General features: G+C 39.8%; 1 protein-coding gene across 17 annotated transcripts in view; it reads left to right on the forward strand.

Moving 5' to 3' along the window:
* Positions 1-20,554, forward strand: part of adgrb2 (adhesion G protein-coupled receptor B2) — a 241,619-nt gene that overhangs the window by 129,263 nt on the left and 91,802 nt on the right. For all 17 annotated transcript variants that reach the window (XM_025902305.1, XM_025902296.1, XM_025902299.1 and 14 more), the window contains 10 exons: positions 2,477-2,641; positions 3,026-3,190; positions 4,477-4,578; positions 8,603-8,709; positions 10,467-10,661; positions 11,157-11,225; positions 11,720-11,828; positions 13,190-13,336; positions 19,436-19,523; positions 20,315-20,417. In XM_025902305.1, coding sequence (XP_025758090.1) covers positions 2,477-2,641; positions 3,026-3,190; positions 4,477-4,578; positions 8,603-8,709; positions 10,467-10,661; positions 11,157-11,225; positions 11,720-11,828; positions 13,190-13,336; positions 19,436-19,523; positions 20,315-20,417 — 1,250 coding nt within the window. The remainder of the gene's footprint in view (positions 1-2,476; positions 2,642-3,025; positions 3,191-4,476; positions 4,579-8,602; positions 8,710-10,466; positions 10,662-11,156; positions 11,226-11,719; positions 11,829-13,189; positions 13,337-19,435; positions 19,524-20,314; positions 20,418-20,554) is intronic.

The following is a 20,554-nucleotide window of genomic DNA, read 5'->3' on the forward strand; positions in this document are numbered from 1 at the left end:
TTTTTACAAGATTACAAGTTGCCACTGTGTTTTAAACATGGTTGTAGATAATCAGTGCTCCCGTTTCTCCCATCATCCTAAGTGTATTGACAGTGAACTAAATTAAAAAAATAATAATAATTTTGATTCATCATTCTATAAGACCATTGATTTTTAGTCCAGTTCTGGTGAAATTCAGTGTATCTCATTGTTTTCAGGGACCCTGCACCCTGCACACCATACCGAGATATGTCTGTGAAGGTTCTCAGTCATCCAGGTCGTCGTGGACTAAGGAGCTTGTAATGTTCAAATAATTATAAAAAGTTAATGGTGAATTGGACTTTACGCCGAAGCAGAGCGTAAAGTGTTCCAAGTATTCCATTTCTTTCCAAGCTCCTTAGACCATACCAAGATATGTATGTTTTCATATAACTACTGAATCGCCCTGCTGGTGCAAAAATGTTACCTTTGGCATTTTTTATAGATTTTATTTTATTGTGACACGCTGCTAGTAAAAAAGTGCCTAAAGCTAGAATTTAAAAAAGGTCTTTGTTAACTTTTCTCTTAGACAAAATACTGGTTTAACCGTCTTGAGTTTGGGGCCTTCTCATTCTTGAATTATTTATTGGCCCCTGTTAACCAGAGTTAACTAATGCTGACCAAACAAACTCGAACTATAATGTATAATGTTTTATTAGAGCTGACTAAATCTGTCATGAAATATGATATATTTTAAAGCTACTTTTTCATTTTCTGTTTAGATCATTTTCTACATACTAATAAGCATTGGTGCAGTTTAGTCAGAAGAGCTCTGAAAAAGCTATGGAGTGTACTTTCCCAGGGCTAAATGTGGTCGCTTGGGACCGTGTTTTATTCTGTATCCTTATGTAATCTGTAGGGAGCGAAACAGAGCTAAAAGAAAATATTAGATTTAGTTATGTGGCCAGAAACGCCACCTCAGTACGAATACTAATGCGACTCCTGGATGTGTAAATACCGCCTTGTTTGATAGCGCGTACTCTTGATCTAATTTCTTAGCTGATAATGTCAGTTTAGCCTTAACGGTTTATTTTAGTGTCCAAAATTGTCTCAAAAAACCAATTAATGTGACAGTTTTAGCAGGCAGCAGTTAAATCATTACACATCATTAAGAATTCAAATTTGTGCAAAAGCACAGCTCAGGTCCTTCAATAATTCCAGCTGGAGGCAACACATTATTGTTTTTACATAAGTGACACTGTCGCCAACCAAAGGAGGCATTGATTTATTACTCCATTTCAATTATTGTTTTTCAGGATTGTGTGTGCTTGTGTGAAAGAAGTGGTAAAGCATTTGTTTAGAAAATAGCAATTGACTATTCCGTGCAATTAAATGCTGCGTAAACCAAACAGAATTAATGTGACAGTGTAACAATAAAAACCTAGTTAAATTGGCGCTTTCATGCTGCTGCTGCAGGTAAAACAAATGCCCAGATATTATCTGTTTAGGCCAATTTAACTGCAGTAATAATACAGTTAGACACAACCTTTTGTTAAACAGCTAAAAACTAGCATGTTGTCAGAGAAGATTTTGGCAGCTGCTTTTGTGATTGAAGTTTCTGAAATTGTAGCGCTTTGACAAGTGTCTCTGCATTCGGAAACATAAAGGAACATGGCTACAGGCTAGTAATTGGGTCCTCTGTCAGTTCTTTTATGCTTTATTACAAAGATTTCTAATCAAAAAAAGTGTTTTATTTATTTATTTTTTCACAGATCTTCAAAGTCGAGTCTATATCTCGCTTTGAAGATGATAACGTGCCAAAAAAATCTTATCTGCTTGTTTTGGGTTTGGTTAATGTCATTTTATTGTATTTGAATATTTCATCTGACAACTCAATTACTCCCAAGCAACACTTCCTTTTCTAGCACCCATTAGAATGGACAGCAGGGGCTTTGATTACATCGATGCATGTCGTCAGGCTTCGGTTAAGCTGTGTGACAGGCGGTACTTCATTGTGTTTGAATTATTATTATTTCTGTCTGTTTCTGCACAAACACCAGTCAATAGTAGGAATGCATTCTCTTTTTAATAATAATACTGTGGGAGAAAATCCAACCGAATGCACTTTGCGTGAACTCTTTTAAAACAAAGCGTGTAAGAAATTGCAATCAGCTTTTTTGGGGGTTTTTTGTAACAGATTGAAATATTTAAAATGTCCATTAAAATGGGAGGTGCACTGTGTTTGTTTGTTGCTATTTATGGGAAGCCAAATAGCTTCTGTAATTTATTTGCTGTTCAGCCTAACTCGTTGTATATTCTATTCAGCGTGCTCACTTTCTCTGCCTTGTCTTCTTCCTTCCTCTCTTCCTCTGTACCTTCCTTTCTGCTTACAATCATTGTCTTTTTTTTCCATCACTTTTTTTTTTCATTTCTGATTCCTCTTTAAAAATCTTCATCCCTTCACCCTCGTGCATGCTCCCGTGTCTCTTTGTCTTCTCGGATCTGTCTCCCGCTCCAGTGGAGGGCCAGTGGTCAGAGTGGGGGCCTTGGTCGAAATGCAGTGTGACTTGTAACACAGGGACCGAGCAGAGGCAGAGGCGCTGTAGCCCATCGGTGCACGGCTGGGCTGAATGCAAAGGCCCCCATCAGGAGAGCAGAGAATGCACCAACCCTTCGTGCTCCGGTAACACAAATTAGTATTCACAGTCACATGCTCTCAGATGGCATTATGCAAACACAGAACATGCATTATCTAAAGGCATCCGCATGGTTGTTTTTCTGATTCATATTCCACACATGAGTAATTATTGGGTTGGGACCTAATTTGGCTTATGAGTCTGTTTCGACAGGGGCCCCAGAGAACAAAAATACTAGGGTGTTTTAATGAGCCTGGGCCTGAGAATGGGCTCGTATTGACTTAATTTTTCACACTAATAAAAAAGCTTTAGACTTGTAAGTTAAATTTACTACTTCATCCATAACTGTCGTTTATTTTTCTTTTTTTTTCCTTTTGCCATGCATTCCGGTATTTCCATCTTCACTGGTGGTGCTCTTCCTCTTGCGCTAGGTGGAGGTAACTGGGGCAGCTGGAACCACTGGAGTCTCTGCAGCAAGACGTGTGACTCTGGATGGCAGCGACGCATCAGGATGTGCGAGGGCACTGGATTGCAAGGCTACCCCTGTGATGGCTTAGGAGAGGAGGTCCGGTCGTGTAATGAGAAAAAGTGCCCTGGTCAGTAGCTTGAGTGTGCGTTACAGACAGAGGGCTTCAGTATAATCTGTATAACCTTTTCATGCCCTAGTTTTTGTCTTTCACATTTTTCCTTTGTTTTTACGATGATTTCGTGGTATTTTTGAAGTTTAAAAGAATGTGCGTGTGTGCCAAAATTGCACTTGCACACTACCTATCTAGCAGAATGGAAGCAATTCCAAGAGATTAACAGCATACCCAAAGGCTACCTCCACACTTTTAGAGCTCTTCACATCTTTTTCTGTCCCTTGCCTGTCTTCATGTCAGTTCACATACCCGTCCGTCTTTATCTATTCATTGATTTTGCATTTTTCCCTTGTATTGCCTTCTTTTTATCCTCTCTGTTTATCTGTGAGTTATTTGCTTTCTCCTTATATCTCTCCTCTTTAACATTTTTTTCAAAGCACTAATCTCCCTTACTCTTTGTCTCTCACTTGCTATATTTCCTTCTATGTTTCTGTCCCTGGTGGAGGGCAGGATGTTCAGTGGTCCGCTTGGTGCCATTTGTCAGTGTCAGCCATTGCAGGAAACACTATGGTTTTTAATAAGTATGAGTCCTGACTGAAGCTGTGTGTGTGTGTGTATTGGTGTATATATATCTATATGTATATATAGATATATATGCAAGTATATTTTCAGTGTCACTTGTGTTAGCACTGAGACTTGACGGGTTGCAAATGTTAAACTTTTGAGTGGAGCCTCCATCATGACCTCTTTGTTTTTAGTAGCTCTAAAGCTTCTTTTACACTAGACGAGGATCTTGTCTGTTGGCATTGCAGGGGGAACATCACATATTTTCTCCTTCTTCGCTCTGCGCTCTCCGTCCCTCTTCATCTCTCTGCATCTGCCTCTGCCAACCCTAGTGTGCCCCCTCGGAATATCTTCAGAGCACCCAGCTCCCCCTCCCCCCGCCTGTTTTTTCATCATGGTTATGAAAGAGAGGGAGGGGTGGAAAACAGATGAATAAAAAGAGGGGGTAAGATGAAGAGGGAATGAGATACTGTACTGAGGCAATGACACTGACAGAGAGCTCTGAGAATGTACAAGGGAATAAGATTGGGAGCTGCTGCAGGAGAACATTGATTTGAATCGTGTTTTTTTGTGCTTTGCTTCTGTCTGTCTCCCTTTTTTTTTTATTTCTTCTGGTTCGGTGTGTGTGTGCGTGCGAGTGCGTGTTTGTGCACGTGGTGATTTTTCTTTTTCTGTTCTCCTACTAGGCTTTACTTCATTTCGCTTTTTTTCTCTGTTTTTCTCACCTTCTTCTATAGCGCCTCATGAGATATGCAAAGACGAGCACCTCCTCTCGATGTCATGGAAGAGAGCCTCAGCTGGAGAAACTGTCTACAACAAATGTCCAACGAATGCTACTGGTCAGTCACATTGCATGCTTTTAGCTAATAAAGCACTCAGCTCAAAGAAGAAGAAATGTTGTGAAATTATGTCACAGCAACCAAAACAGTGAAAAAAGTGATTCAGTAAAATAAAATCCAAATATTATAAAACAAACAGGTTAAGATAAATGTTGTATAGAGATGAGGTGGTAAAGATTTCACGTGTCTGTCCTTGTGGCAGCAGAGTTGAAACAGATGAGTACGTGTTCAGCTGCATGTCTAGTATGTGGTGCAGTGGGTGGTCAAGATCCATTAATTATCCATAGCCAGTCAAAACCATCCACAGTCATTTGGATGACCTCTTCATCAGGTGATGGAGGAATCCAGACAGTGTGTTGATTTAAACCGGATTAAAACAGAACAGTGACAATAATCCAAGAGAAAGCAATTCAGAAACACCTCCTTGCACCAACATGTGTGGGATTACACCACATTTCAATCACAACTGGTGCAATGCCCCCACGTTTCATCTCAGCTCAGAATAACATTCCTGTCCACCTAAAAAGTCCTGAAGTGAGGTACGGTCACGCTGTGGTCTGGGAAGTTTGAGTGTGGCACGTCAAGGGCTCAAATCAGATCACATAGCTTGTCCTCATTATTGCCCAATCACCAATGAAACCACTGTCATTTCCTCTGTAGCTTCACCAGGATTACATGGCTCAGTCCAGGCAGTAGAACTGTTAATATGAGCGGGTTAAGATTCGGGAGCTGTGGAACAGGCTGCCAAGCTGCACCGTGACAAGGGAAAAAAAAAAAAGCATATTGCAATCACAACTTTCTTCACGAGTACCACAAGTACCACAACTGTTACAAAAATGTCCAAGCGAGAAGCCTAAAGAAATCTCCAGTAGGAGCAACAGACGTTTGTTAGCATCACGAACATGTGGGCATGTGGTTTTTAGCAATGGTAGAGTTGCAGCAGAAGAACAGAGACTGGCTACTTAATGGAAAAAAATCTGTGGGATGATTAACTTTGGAAGTTTGTGAGCCCCATGTACTTAACATCTGGCTTGCTCCAAATTCACCATCAGCACATGTCTATAAGTCAAAATAGCTCATCTTCTTGATTGACCGGGTTTACACAGACCTGTTTGTAAGGCAGTTGTGTGCATCATGATGCGAAGTAAGGGGATTGGTAAGTCATATTTGATCATTTTACAAATAAACACAGATGAGCTGTCACAAAACCATTATTAGACTAATAAAAAAGGGCTCATTTACAGAATAATTGTGGCTACAGTCAATCAAAGCGCCTTGAACATCTGTCATCAGGACAGTTCTCCTCAACCAGATGTCAGCCTGAGTTCTGCCTGCGATCAGATCTGGCTTCACAGGATGGAGAGGCTAATACTGAGTCAGTTTAAGGCTTTGAATTTCAGCTTTGAGGTCTTCTTTATTGGAGACAAGTCTCTGATCTCCAATGTCATACCAGATATCCAGACTCTTTTCAGGGGTCAGAGCAGCATTTACGTTTTTCTCCTACAAGTCAGAAATAAAGAACACTCAATATCCCAAATGGATGGAAGAGGCTCTGAGATACACTGCTGATAATCCTGGATCTGGTCCTCTGGTTATTGGTAAAGCTTTCTGGAAGACATCTGACGTCTTTCTAGTCAAACATCTGCTCCTTGACGTGCTCAGGGGGAAACCAATCCTCCATCAACATTGGGAGGGAGTGAATTGTCCTGCGTTCTCTGTCATGTTTTTGATAAGGACAACGTCGATGGCGAGTGATGAAGCTCCTGTGTTCCTCGTTTTTCTTTTCTGATCAGCTGCTTCTTTGCTTATATTGATGTTCCAGATTTTTCATCAAGCTGCTCTTGATATGTGTCACAGCTTTGCAGGTGTTACAGGGAAGAGAAGCGAGCTTTCTTCTGGGTCTTCAGAGTTACTGCACAAATGAGCACACACAGATTTAGCGGTTGTTGCTGGTCAAGCTGTGATGTGTTGCCCAGTTGGTTGAGCCACAGCTAGATGAGCAGATCCTTCACCGCAGAAAGAAAGGATCTTTGCACCAGCTCACTGCTGATGAAACTCTAGGGTTCAGCTCTCTCCAGGTTAAACGATTTGTCAGAATTCATGTTCTAGAAAAAATAATCTGCAAACTTTGCAGTTCTTTGAAGGAGGTGCTCTTCAGTTAAATTGAGGTCAGTGTAGGCTTAAAGCAGCATTAAACAATGCAAAACCTAATGAAATGAGGCAGACCTAAAGTGGTTTGTACTTGGAGTGATTCTAAACAGAGGTCTGAACCACCTGGACCAAAGACCGAAGATTGTACCATCTCAGAGGTTTCTATAGTATGATGTGATGTTTTGTACGCACGTTCATACGATGTTTTTCTAGCCACGCTGACGTCTTAAAGCACTTGAAACAATGTACCAATCTTACCCATCAACAGTGCAATGAATACATAAAGTACAAGCTGTATATATGTACACTAATGAAACATCATAAATCACTTCATGCATACAGGTGTCTGTGAATCATGAGAATCAGAATATTATATTAATCCCTGAGGAAATTATGTAAATACAGACTTTAATATGGTTAAGGCAGACTTAAAGCAGAGTGATTTTATTTGTTTTCCTTATTCAATATAAGAGAAAAGAGGACATTTGAAGGGAGTAATGTGTACTATAATATAACTAAAAAGTTGGATCTTTTTTCATTATTTAATACTAAGTAGGACAGCTGGACTATTTAAAGGACTAGTTCACATAAATGATTAAAGTTGGCTATATTCCCAAAAATCCGCTGCAGTTGACACCGATCCCATAAACTCCAGCTGATAGACAGCATAGTAGTTGGGAAGATTATTAACATTAGATGACATGAAGATAACAATGTGTATGTAGCTGAATATGTCCAACAAAAGCACAAGGGAGGAACAACTTGTGCTCTTGTGATTTGTTTGGTCAGTTGTTCAGTTGCAAACCAGTGGGCTTTTAACTTCAACAGGCCTTTAGTGCAGGCAACTCTTTTTAAAGGAACAGTTGACTGTCAGGTGTCAAGTGTCTGGCAAATTCACTGCAACAGAATGACAATCATATGAAAAAGATGGTAAAATAGACAAGATTATAGGCTAATCAGAATAAATTGCTCTGCTAGCATCCTTGTGTTTGAAATAAATTTGCTCTAGTGGGTGTATTTATGCCTCAGCAATAATAAATGGCATTGCTCTTTTGAGTTTTGATAGAAAGAGGCAGTCGTAACATTTTTCACACACACGTTATCCAGCATGTGCCTTTAATTTATACAGCACTCAGGTCTCACTTGAATGCAGTCAAACCATATCACTGTTATTTCAGTCTAAACTGAGAGTTGCCCGATTGTCGCCAAAGAGGAGTACAAACTTTGACACGTGCAAGTCAAGTGCAGGTGTGGTTCGAGAGGTCAGCTACATAAAGACGTGCTTCCACATCTTTTTAGGGTCGGCAAAACACGTCTGAACGAGTTAGTCCGCTAACACTGAGCCTTAATTAAATATAATAGTCTTATTTAAGATCAAATTAACATTCTTTAACTTATCTCAGTTACCATGGCAGTAACAAAAAAAGAGGGCGTAAAGGACTTGTTTATATTTATTTTTCAAAAGGTACTTTGGCAGCTTTCACTAGTTTGCCTTGAAGGTGTAAATTGCCAAATACTGCTACAAACAAAATATTTTGTAGTTTTTACAATCCTGCATAATATTTCACTCCAGCACATGAATAGACGTGACCTTGGGTTTTAGCTTTTTCATTAGTAGCAATATTATGCATTCTGATATTTCCGTATAGCTATTAAAATACATTGAGCAGACGCCCTCTGTATTACTCCTGTCCGTGTGATGAATGGGCCTACTTCTCGGCTTCAGAATACAAATAACATATTTATGTGTTTTGTGGCCATATTGGTTTTTGGAAGTTTGAACACCATACCACATTCAGAGTATGGTGTAGATAATGTTTGGTGTTTGTTGCATTCTGTATTAACCACGTGCGTCTCTCTCATCTCTTTCTAGGGTCTGCTAGTCGTCGTTGTATGCTGGACAATAATGGAGTTGCTTTCTGGGGTCCTCCGAGCTTCGCCAGATGCGTCTCACTTGAATATAGATATTTACATTTATCTGTAAGTAATGTCAAATGAGTACAATAAAACGCACAATTGATAAATTGATTTTTTTTATGATGGACAAGAAAAAGAAAAAAGCTAAAAAGATGTATTCATCCAATCTCCACCATTTAAGCCAGTTACAGTGCATCCGGAAAGTATTCAGAGCACTTCATTTGTTTTGCATTTTGCCATGTTACAGCCTTATTCCAGACTGGATTACATTCATTTTTTCACTTCAAAATTCTACACAGTACCCCATAATGACAAAGTGAAAAAATTCTGCTTGAATCTTTTTGGGAAATTCACTAAAAATAAAAACAAAAACAGCAAAAGTTCAGAAGTATTCACAGACTTTGCCTTACACTCAAAATTGAGCATCCTGTTTCCACTGATCGTCTGTCAGATGTTTCTGCAACTTGATTGGAGTCCATCTGTGGTAAATTCAGTTGGACATGATTTGAAAAGGCTCACACGTGTCTGTGTAACGTCCCATAGTTGGCAGTGCATGTCAATGCATTCTCTGGTCTGATAAACAAAGATTGAAAGCATCATATCTGAAGAAAACCAGGCACTGCTCATCACCAAGTCAATAACTTTCCTACAATGAAGCATGGTGGTGGTAGCATCATGCTGTGGGGTTGTTTTTCAGCAGCAGGAACAGAAAGACTAGTCAGGGTAGAGGGAAAGGTGATACTCTAAAAGACCTAAAGCTGTAATTATTAAGTATTGGGAAAAGGGTATGAATACTTATGTCATATTTTAGTTTTTTATTTCTAATAAATTTGCAAGAATTTCAAGCAAACTTTTTTTCACTTTGGTGTTATGGGGTATTGTGTGTAGAATTTTAAGGGACAAAATGAATTTAATGGAATAATGCTGTAATATGACAAAATGTGGAACAAGTGAAGCGCTGTGAATACTTTCCAGATGCACTCGAGTTGCTTCATCTGCTTAGTGAAACATGTTTTTCAAGTTCTTCTCTATCTGTTCTTCTCCTTTGTTTTTGTTTTTTTTATCTATAATGTACCTCTCTTTAACTACCCTAAAAAAGAGTTTACTCAAAATTGCAGAGTGTTTTTACCCAAGACTCGCTGCTATCTCTAATTAGCTTTTCCAGAGCTTTGTGCTCACACTTATCAATTAATGAACAGAGCTAATGAATGTGTTCATCAGCGAAACTGTTTTCCTGCTCCGTGAACTTCAACCTTTTCCATCTCCTCGATGATGGCGGAAGGAGATGGGGGTCAGGGATCGTGCATGACAGAGCTGATTGCACTGTTAGCTTCTGTTCCAACCTTTCATTAATACCAGGAGTCAGTAATTAATTTTCTGTGATTGCTGTGATGTTCTGTTCCCCCAGCTTCTTTCTCTCCCTCCCTCACGCTCTTTCTCTTTGCCTCACACGCACGGACTATCTTTCTGTATCTCTTTCTCTGACGTGATGAGATCCAGTTTCTGTCTGAAAGTGCTGCTAGGCTTCGATTTGCTTGCCTATTTTAAGCACAAGCAAACACACACACACATACACAAAAAAAGAAAAAAATCCAACCATGTACATATCTACTCCCGTCTTGAAATATCCCCGTCGGCTCATATCCAAAACATTCCTGTGATTTCTTTGTCAAAAACACAATCTCGGGTGTGCTATTTCTGTTTTCCTGCTACGTAGCTTAAGTAACACCGTATGCAACAGCAAAGGGTTTACCTGTAATCATGAGACAGGAAAAAAAAAAAACACTTCTAAAAATCTCCTTTTTTTTAATGCATTTTAGTTACGAGAGCATCTCGCGAAGGGTCAGAGGACCCTGGCTGGGGAGGGCATGTCTCAGATCGTACGGAGTCTCCTGGAGCTCTTGCAGAGAAGGAGCTACTACAGTGGCGACCTTCTCTTTTCCACGGAGATCCTGCGAAATGTGACGGACACCTTCAAAAGAGCAACCTACATCCCAGCTCCCGACGACGTGCAGGTAGGCAAAGCCTCTCAGCATTCGCCCGCAGCCCTCTAAAGTCACCAACCATGACATGAATACATAAATAAATAAATAAATCTCACACAAACACACACACACAGTCACTTACAACAAAATTTATTCCATCCGCAGCTTCACTTTCTACTGCACAGGGTGTGCATAACAATTAACTACAGCTGCACAGTTGCTATGGCCTCACAGGGCGGATTTTTTTTGGGTTTTTTTTAGCAGCATTTTTCTTTTTCCAGTGCCTGAAAGCGAGCAAAATGTTCCCGTCTCAGTCGATCATTTCACAGACGTTATTATTTATGACTTACAATATGCCTGTGTACAGCAAAAGAATGAACCAGACATGATCGAGAATAAGAGGCAGTATTGCTGCAGTGCTAACCGCAGCGAGGTTATCAGTAGTTATTTGATATCCAGGAAATAACTGCCTGATGGTCTGGCTTCAACAAGTGAGCACATCCTTTTTTATTTCTTTTTATCTAGAAATTCTTCCAGATTGTCAGCCACATGTTGGACATTGAAAATTTAGAAAAATGGGAGGACGCTCACCAGGTAAGGCTCTGCATTTATGTGAATGTCTGGTACTTTTTGTCGTCCTTGTGCGCTTCTGTGCACCTCTGTATCATCACAACTGACTGTCTGCTTCACCAAGTGTCATAAATAGATCTTTTTGTAAATGTTTATGTGTGGTGATGGAGAATGGGTTTGATTCTACCTAATGTTAATGTTTCTTTGAGTTTTAAAAGTGCACAATGGGCTGTGTGTCTTTGTGCAAGCTTTGTATGTGACCCAGTGTGGTACCCCTGCAGCGAAGTGTGTTTGCTTGCCATCTGGATATAATCATTTTAAGAAAAAAGCCAAATATAATATTATAAACCATGTGATTATAATTTACAGCCCAGGAACACATTCGGTAGTTCAGGTAGTGCAGTGAGTAAAAAGGTATCAGTGGTTGAGACGTGTCTCACAGAAGATGGTTGGCTGTGGGTTATAATTGCACTTATGACATCCTTCCGTTCATCTTTTTATCATCGTGCTGTCCACAGATCGCTCCCGGTGCTGCTTTGCTGATGAAGATATTGGAAGATTTCATTCACCTCATTGGAGAGGCCCAGAAGCCTTTTCAGAGTTTTCTAGTGGTTACCAACAACCTCAGTAAGGGTCACTCATTGCTGTCAGATCACACGGCTTCACAGGAGCAGATAAAAGATTCTTTGTACACAAACATCTTGACGATTTACAGTACTGCGCAAAAGTCTTGAGCGGCTTAGCATATATAGTTGATGAATCAACCAAAGGTCCAGATGTATCTCTCAGGTCCTGTGTCGGGTCTTTTTTTTCTTATTTTTGAAGGACATGACCTTCAGATACTGGTAATTTTTTCTGTAGATAGTTTTTACCCCTCAGCTGTAAAAGACTGATGGGGTAGTATCATGACCTGACAGGGGGGCAGGCTGCATGGAAACCCAAGTTTGTGAATGCAATGACTTGACCGAGGTGACGAAGGATTTTGAAATTCATACCATAGGTGCATCTACTAAAACTCTGAGATGAGTTTGAATCCCAGTGACCTCAAGGTGAATGTCAGACGTGAACTTTTCTGACAATCACCTATGATTGTCAGAAAAGTTTCCAAAAGTTTCTAAAAATTCCAATAATTCAGGATTTAACTACATATGACCAACACATCGACTTTCAAAGATATTTATATATATTTTGTGAAATTGCTTTTATAGTTTTTTAGATTTATACTAGAGGAGCATCTACTGGGAATCTGAGGGGTAGCATTGGTGGCTGCCAGTATTTTTTAGGCCAGTCAGTTCTTCTTTTGTAGTCCACTTACCCAGTTAGGACACTTGGCACTTCATCCTGAGAAATAGCAAGCATTTGGTAGATTTTTGGGAATCACCTTGTTGGTTGCAAAGTACTATTTTATTAAAGTCAAACTGTGTTATTGCTGCCATTTTTCATAGATTCGGCTACAGAAATTGGAACAAATGTTGGGCTGCTGGTAACAAAGTGCCTAAAGAATTTAAAATGGGTTCTCTTTTATGTGTAGACACAACTCTGGTTCATTTCTTGAGTTAGGTAACCTTTTTATTTTTGATAAAATAAGAAATAAGTGTTCCTCTATATATGCTCAGGTAAAAGGACCGAGCTGAAAATGAGTATTTCAAGGAATTCTTGCTCCGTAGAAGCAAAATGGCTCAAGACATTTGCACAGTAATGTATTTCATCATAGTTAGAATTCAGTTGGGAGGGTTTTATTTTTACTATGCATGATTGATGATTTAGATTTTTTCGTATCCAAGTATGGATTTCAATTTGTTCCCAATAATTCAGAATTTAAACACATGACCAGCATGTCGACTTTTAACAATGTATTTTTTTGTGAAGTTTTCTTTATTGTTTTTGTCTGATTTTTGTCTTTTAACCAGCACTCTTTGTTTATTTTCCCAGTGTCATGCCTAAGTGAGTTTTCATGCGGGTTTTGTTTTCATATGTTGTTTGTCCAGTGGTAACCATTCAGCGAGAACCAGTGTCAGCAGTTTCCAGCGACATCAACTTCCCCATGAAGGGCCGGAGGGGCATGAAGGACTGGGCCCGAACAGCAGAAGATAAGCTCTACATCCCTAAAGAGGTTTTCACCATCCCACCTGAAGGTAAGAAAAAAAGGAAATGTGGTTTGTCTACTGACCAGTGTTGGTCTAAATTTTTAGGTTGTCAGTTTCAGCTCATAAACACAAGATCATATGTATTTCTTTGTTTGGCTTTTTTCTATAAAAGGTTATTATGTAGACATACAAGCTGCTGCCAGCACTCAGAATTGCAAAAGATGGGAAACACAAGGTTAGGAAGGCTTTCATAGTCTATTCTTAACCATAAAGTACATACGTTGTAGTTGTAATTCTTGCTCACTCTCTTAAATCTTAGATATATGAAAAGAACCGACTCATGGTTTCCTAATCTAAGGTCAGATCAGCTTGGCAAGTAGAGGTTCCCCTGTGTGAATTCTCATGCTCAGAGATGTTTCTCACTGAAGCAGATAGGTTTCTCAGGGGCGTTAAAGGGTAGTGCTGAGAAGGATTTGGACTGTAAAGAGGCCCTAGAGGGCTTCTCAAGAAGATGCCAGTCTTTCATCTGTGAAGAAGTGTGTTGCTTCCTCTTGAGAGCATTGAGTCTCATACAATTTTCAAAATCCATTCACTTTGAGCAGCGCAAGAATGTTGACTGCGTTTAGTCGTAGCTACATTTTTTTTTCGTGCAGTTTCAAGCAAACACAAATGGCGAGAGTTAAAAAAGAAGGAGAAACTGCATAGATGATCCCAGAATAGATAGAAGCTAAATTTGTAAAGGAGAAAGAAAAATGATGTTAAATAGTAATGGTTTGAAGTAGAAATGAGAAATACAGAGGCAGATGCTATCCTCTACAAACAAAGGCAAAGGTCGCTTCCCACAGGAAATTACACTGGCAGACTTTCTGTCAGGCATCCTCGTCCCCTACCTAAATTAAAGTTCAGAGAGACTGCAGGCCAAGAGAGCAGAGCTTCCTCTGACCTCTAACTTGCACTGATGGCACAAACTCTCTTTGATTGGCGCTCAAGACATCCTGTATACTAACCTCAGGGCACGTCACCTCTGATGCCTTATTGTGCACCATGTATTATGCTTATTCTAAACCACCTAGCATCTAGCCTTCTACAAGTCTATTTAGCGCTTTTTTATGGAACAGTGAATTCGGATATCTCAGAGGTTGAATACCAGGTTTTAAGCTGGATCGGTTTAATGCCATTGCATTTCAAAGTTTTCGCCTTGCTTGCACTCCATGTTGTGTTTTTCGAACTTACTTTCCTTACTTTATGCCCTTTTTCCTCCAATCCTGTTCTTTTTCTTGTCCATTATCCTTATTGTTTGTCGTGTTGAATGTTTTGTCTCTTGCAGGGCTTATTGTGCCATAAAAGTGACCAGCCGCATTACAGTTACACTGATATTCAGTACATGCAATTGCCATTTTAGCATACACTATTTGGTAAATTGTTTCATCCAAACCGCATATAGCTTTATGAGTTAGGACATTATTAGTACTCTTTGCCCTGTGGGAACTCTGCCACTTCCCATTGGCAGTTCATGAGTTGAGGTCCTCAGTTGATTGCTATCGGTTTGTTTGGTTCATTTACCCTGTAATGAGAGCCTATCTCAGATGGACAGCTTAAACATGCTCATAAAGCCCTATTGGCACCGTTGTGTCAGTACGTGCGCACACCAGCGCACGCACGCACAGCCAATAGATAGGTTCATGAATCGCTTCAGTGGGCAGAGGCTGGGACTGTTCTTCACTGATTTTCGAGGTGACAAACTTCCACTCTCCCTCTCTCTCTCCACTGTCTCTTTTTCTCTTGCCATTGCACATACAGGCAGCGCACTCTGTCTCGCAGACATGCACACACATCGATCCAAACATACAAGTCAGCAATGGCTTCATATTTCAAATACACCATTGGTGGTTCATGCTCATGGCTATGCGTTGTTAACTTTTAACTCAACAGCCTCCTCCTATACCGTTTTCCTTCTCATGATTCTCCCTTTCAGTGTGTGAGATAGAGCTGGAAATTCAGTGATTCATTGGGCATCAATTGGGGCTGACGCCTGAGTTGTTAACCTCAGTTGACATCTTCAGAAACACACTTCCACACTCTCTTAAAGACTGTGATATGTTAGGAAATGTTTAGTTTATTTAAAAAAATGTACCTATATTTCTCATAAATGCAGGCATCTTTACTGCGAACTGTACATCTTTTGTAGATATAGCAACAAGTGGTCACACACACAAAGTATATCAGTGTATATGGTTTGAATTAAAGCAAATACTTGCCTGGAACTGCCATTTCGCTAACTGGATTAGGGATTTACAGACAAGCTCAATGAACTCATTGCTGTAGCGAGTTGTCCCATGGATTATTATGAACACAAGTCATACTTTAATTATCTAGATTAGAGGAAACGGATAGAGATAGAGACAGAGAGGTCAGGACTATTCATAGAGACGGCGCATCTTAGGAAACTGGTGGTCTCTTTGCGGTCTTTTTCCTTAGTTGACAGAAACTTGGAGTGGGAATTAGTAATTATACACTTGGGAACACAGTTGAATAGATGATTCCAGTGTTCAATCTGCAGGAAATTATTTTGCAGACTTGTAAAAATTTTCATCCAGAGAACATGTCATTGTTCCAGCTGAAAATTGACAGGAATAGGCCCACGGTGGTTTGGCAAGAAAAAGTAGTTAAAAGATGTAAAAAGGTATGAAAGGTGCTATAATTTGTGATGCCAACCAATAATAAACACTAGCTCTGCTCATTTTCCTTGGCCAACTGTTTGCCAGAATTAGAGTGGTAACCATTCTAGGCAGCTGCTTCCTGTGGGCATTTTTGGGACTTTGAACCAATGTAGCTCATCACTGCACTGCACAATTGCCAGTAAAGCCTTTTTCCACAAAAGTTCAGTGTGGTTCTTTCTGGAAATACTTGATCCAGGCAGTGTCCTTGTTACCTAACCCATACCAAGTTTCCAGTAGGCAGAAAACATGGCACCTATAATTACAAGCTGGAAATACACCAGATGAAATCAGTGCCATGGGAATTCATTCAGACCTATTAGTAGTGAGCTGCTAGGGCAAAAACCATCAGCTGCATTGGATATTCACAATCTCATATACACGTGTCGTGAAAAGTTGGGTCAGTTTAGGAGTTTCCAAAATTTAAAGCAAGTGAGCAACTTAGAAGTTAAATAGAAGGCAGCTAGTGGTAATATTGGCATCACTGAACCAAAGTAGCCTGAGCCTGATCAATATGTTTATTTAAGCAGGAGACCACACTTGTTGTGGTGTGCAAAATAGAAAAGTACAGAAAATTCAGGACGAAAGAAAAAAACAACTGACAAGGAGCTTTCTGTCTTCGATTAAACTGCTAAGTTATGGCTTAGAATCAACTGCGGGCATATCTTTTCCTGATCAATGACATATTAAAGTTCACAGCTGGTGACTGGTGGTTTGCCATTTTCCTGGATTACAGCTGACCACCAATCATTTAGATGTTTAGCAAGGGCAGAGTGACAAAAAGTCTGTTCATGGGAAATTAGAGTTTTGTGATTGAGTGCTTTTGTGGTATTAATCATCCTCAAGCGTAGGAGTGCCACCCCCTCACATAGATTTACCATTTACCCATAATACATTGACTTTCTCATTTGCATGCCTTGGCAGACACTGTCCAATTAGGATCCATCAAACTCGCAGGCTTTCTCATGCTGACTTTGATCTGTTTTTTTTTGCCTCCTCGCAAGTCTCACAATTGCGTTTTTTCCACAGTTGAGATCTTTTTGTCTCTTCCTCTTTCTCTCCTCGTCTGTCTTTGCATAGCTATCTCTCTTCCCAAGTATTACCTCTTAGGCAGCAGGCAGACAGATTTTGGATGAGTCACCCAGTGTGTCTGATACCATCAGCCCTCTCTGTCTCCTCTTCTCCCCCCACTCTCTCTGCTGATGCCTCTCCATTGCTTCTCTCAGCCTAAAAGGGCAAAGGAGGGAGTGGCATCTCTCAGCATGAACTCTTTCCCTCATACTTCCCCCCTTCTGCTTCCTTCTGCCTCCTCTCACTTGAGACAAAGTGACATTTACAGAGGGACACTACATCTCCTTGGGAGCTCCTGCTCTTTTTGGCAAAAGAACACTGAATAGAGCGATGGAAGGCAAGGGGGTATAAAAGAGGACTATTGAAAAGAGTGAAAAAGTTGAAAATTGGGTGGGAGAATAGCAACAACAACAGAGGTAGATAAGAGGGGTGTGTGCTGAGGTGGAGGAGAAGAGGAAGAAAGGGGATTTGGAACTAACATAAAGCGAGAGGGACAAGGACAGTGTCTGAAGTTGTCTGACACACTGACTTTTCTTTACTCATGTTTAGTGCATGTCGGTAAAAGGCTTGCTTTTAGGAATGAGGCTTTGGTACTTCAGCAGTTCTAGATATACAGTATTGCTGAGCTACTATAACTGCTCAAAGGAAACAAATTGACACAGTGTCTCCACCCACAGAAAGTGTGAAACCAGCGTCTTGCACCTGACTTGTGTTTTCAGCTGAGAAGCATAATTACTCTGGATATGGAATATGTAGCTGCCAGAAACTTTGGGAAGGCACTGCAATATTCTCACATTTCTTATTTTGATGTAGCCAACAGAGTGTGTTAGTGTCACTTTAGGAGTACATTTAAATGAGGCTGAAATTTCAGGTTGATGAGACAGGTAAATCTAATCATTTAGTTGACCAGTGCAACTTAGCTCAAACTTAATTTATGTTAAATAGTAAAACTACAGACTTTATGGCAAATCATCAGGCTTATCCTTAACGGGGAAAGTAAAGAGAGCAGTTCTAACCTGTTGTGCTAACTAGCATTTCTGCAGTACTTAGATGTAAAAAATAATTTTAAAAGAAAAGAGGGTTATTAGGTTTAAGCTATCCTGTCAACTACCTTTATTTCTCCACTATCCTCTATTGTCTATTATCAATGCACCAGAGGTGCTGCATTGTTAAATCAATCACATTATACATACTACTACTCACCGGTTACGTGGAAGGGCAAACACAGACCTGTCTGAAGGAGTTTATGAACGAAACAGATGAATAATGAATGCAATCCAGGTTTTGATGAAATGTCAGGAGATCAAGTTATGTTTGTTTCTTACAGCTGCATGCATATAGGTCATGCATATTTAAACAGTGTTAAACATTAGGAGCGTTCCTATAGCGACTAATTTTCTGGGCGTTTAAACAAGAGAACAACACTGCAGCAGCCTACTGTAAAAGAAAACATTTAAAACTACGCACACTTTAAACGTGCAATGTTAAATGTTAGCCAAACATATATTATATCTGTATTTTAGGAGATACATGAAACTGTTAATTACGTTCTTGATTAATTCAAGTGTGTTTTAAATGTTGCTGAAATATGCAACACTTTGTGCTATGTGTGACATTGCAAATTCATAGGTTGTTTGATTATAGTTTGCAGAGTTGGCTAACCTTAGCAGTGCTAGTAGCAGTAGCATTGGTTTCTTCCTCGGTAGGCTCAATATCCCATTGCAGAATATGGTTACACATGGCTTCAGTTACTTATTTATATTTCATTTTATCCCAACAAAGCCAACATACGGCCATTTTTAAAATGATTTTTTTACATCTAAGTACTGTAGAAATGCTGGTTAGCACAACAGGTTAGAACTGCTCTCTTTACTTTCCCCGTCACTAGTCTACAACTTCTATTCTCAGAAATCATGAGAGAGTGGCTGTCCTAACAACTTTGAGCCAGTACATACTGTTACTTGTATTTTTGACACTGATTAGCAAGGGCAGCAATAAATCAAAGAGAGCATTTACGCACCACAGCCTAAAGTTGCGTCTTGAACTTGTCACAAGTGTCATGTCATTTTCATTGGGCTCCTAGCATCAGTGTATAGCCATTGATGAGTTTTAGCACCAGATTCTAGTCTAGAGTTGTTTGACTTTATTTTTGGTTGAAATAAAATGGTAGATATGAAATATTTTCCATTTGCCTCAAGCTGTTTTTTTTGGCCTGAAAATTTCATTGTATTTTAGTTTTCGGCAACAAGGGCCTTTGAACAAGATAACAAGGTGGATATGGAATAAACCGGCAGATGGGCTGAAAGATTTGGAGTTGATTTTGAAGGTATTAAACCGTACTGATTTTCTTTTCTTTCAGAGCAAGAAGCTGAAACAGAATCTACAATGTACTATGTCATTGGAGCCATCTTGTACAGGACACTTGGCATCATTTTACCTCCAGCGACGTGAGTACTTAATTTTTCTTTATTGTTATTGAGGATTTAAAACCACATTTCATTCTTATCTTTTCACTGTCCTTTCTTTTACCTTTCTGTAACTCATTTTTTTCTTGCACTTTGTCTGACTTTTTAATCTCTCTCGTGGTCTCTTCATTCTTACAACAGTCTCTCTTTATTTCTGTGCATTTTCTTCTATTTTTTCCTTCCCTCCTTTCAAACTTCCAGTTTTCCATATGTCTTTTCTTCTGTTTTACAACTGTGCTGCTTCTCTTGTGTCCTTGCGCCTGCTTACTTATCACACTTATCAAAAAGCACACTTCCCTAGATGTTTTCCCCCTTCCTTTGAGTTGCCAGTATATTTTTGGAAGTGTACACTGAGCTTGGATTGGGTGTGGGCCTAATGGGTCCCAAAACTTGCATAGAACATGCAGTAATAAAAGTTAGAAGAAATCAGGAGGTTGTGAAAAAGGCCATTGTGATATGGTGTTTATGCTGGCCCTGGGCCCTTTTATTCAGGTCACTGCTCTTGGTTGTGGATTAGCTGGATCTGTTAAAACCCTTTTCACTCTGTAGCCATGCTGAATGTTAATGGGTGCAGTATTCTGTTTTTAGTCAGGCGCTCTCTTTAGCTTTCCTCACCTCCTACTAGTTTGTTTTTGTTATTTGTTGGTATTTGTATGTATTATTTTTGGTCTTTCTCCAAAGTCATAGAGCCCATTCAGCTCCATCTTGAATGTACAGAAACACTTGTCTAAAAAACAAAAAAGATAATAATAAAAAAACGAATGTCTTTACAGTCCGCCTGCGGTGATCAACTCCAAAATCCTGACCGTGACAATACGACCGGAACCACAACCCAGTGAGCCCATGGTGGTGGTGGAGCTGTCACCGCTATTAAATGTAAGTATATAAAAAGCTGTTTTCTTTTCTCTGGCAACTATTCAAGACCGCTAAGCTTCTGCTTCGGACCAGTGAGCACGTTCTAAATCTTCAAAAGTTAGATTGCCTTGCAAGCAGTTTTAGGGAATGAAGGAATG

This window comes from Oreochromis niloticus, linkage group LG22 (assembly GCF_001858045.2).
Source record: "Oreochromis niloticus isolate F11D_XX linkage group LG22, O_niloticus_UMD_NMBU, whole genome shotgun sequence".
NCBI classification, from domain to species: domain Eukaryota; kingdom Metazoa; phylum Chordata; class Actinopteri; order Cichliformes; family Cichlidae; genus Oreochromis; species Oreochromis niloticus.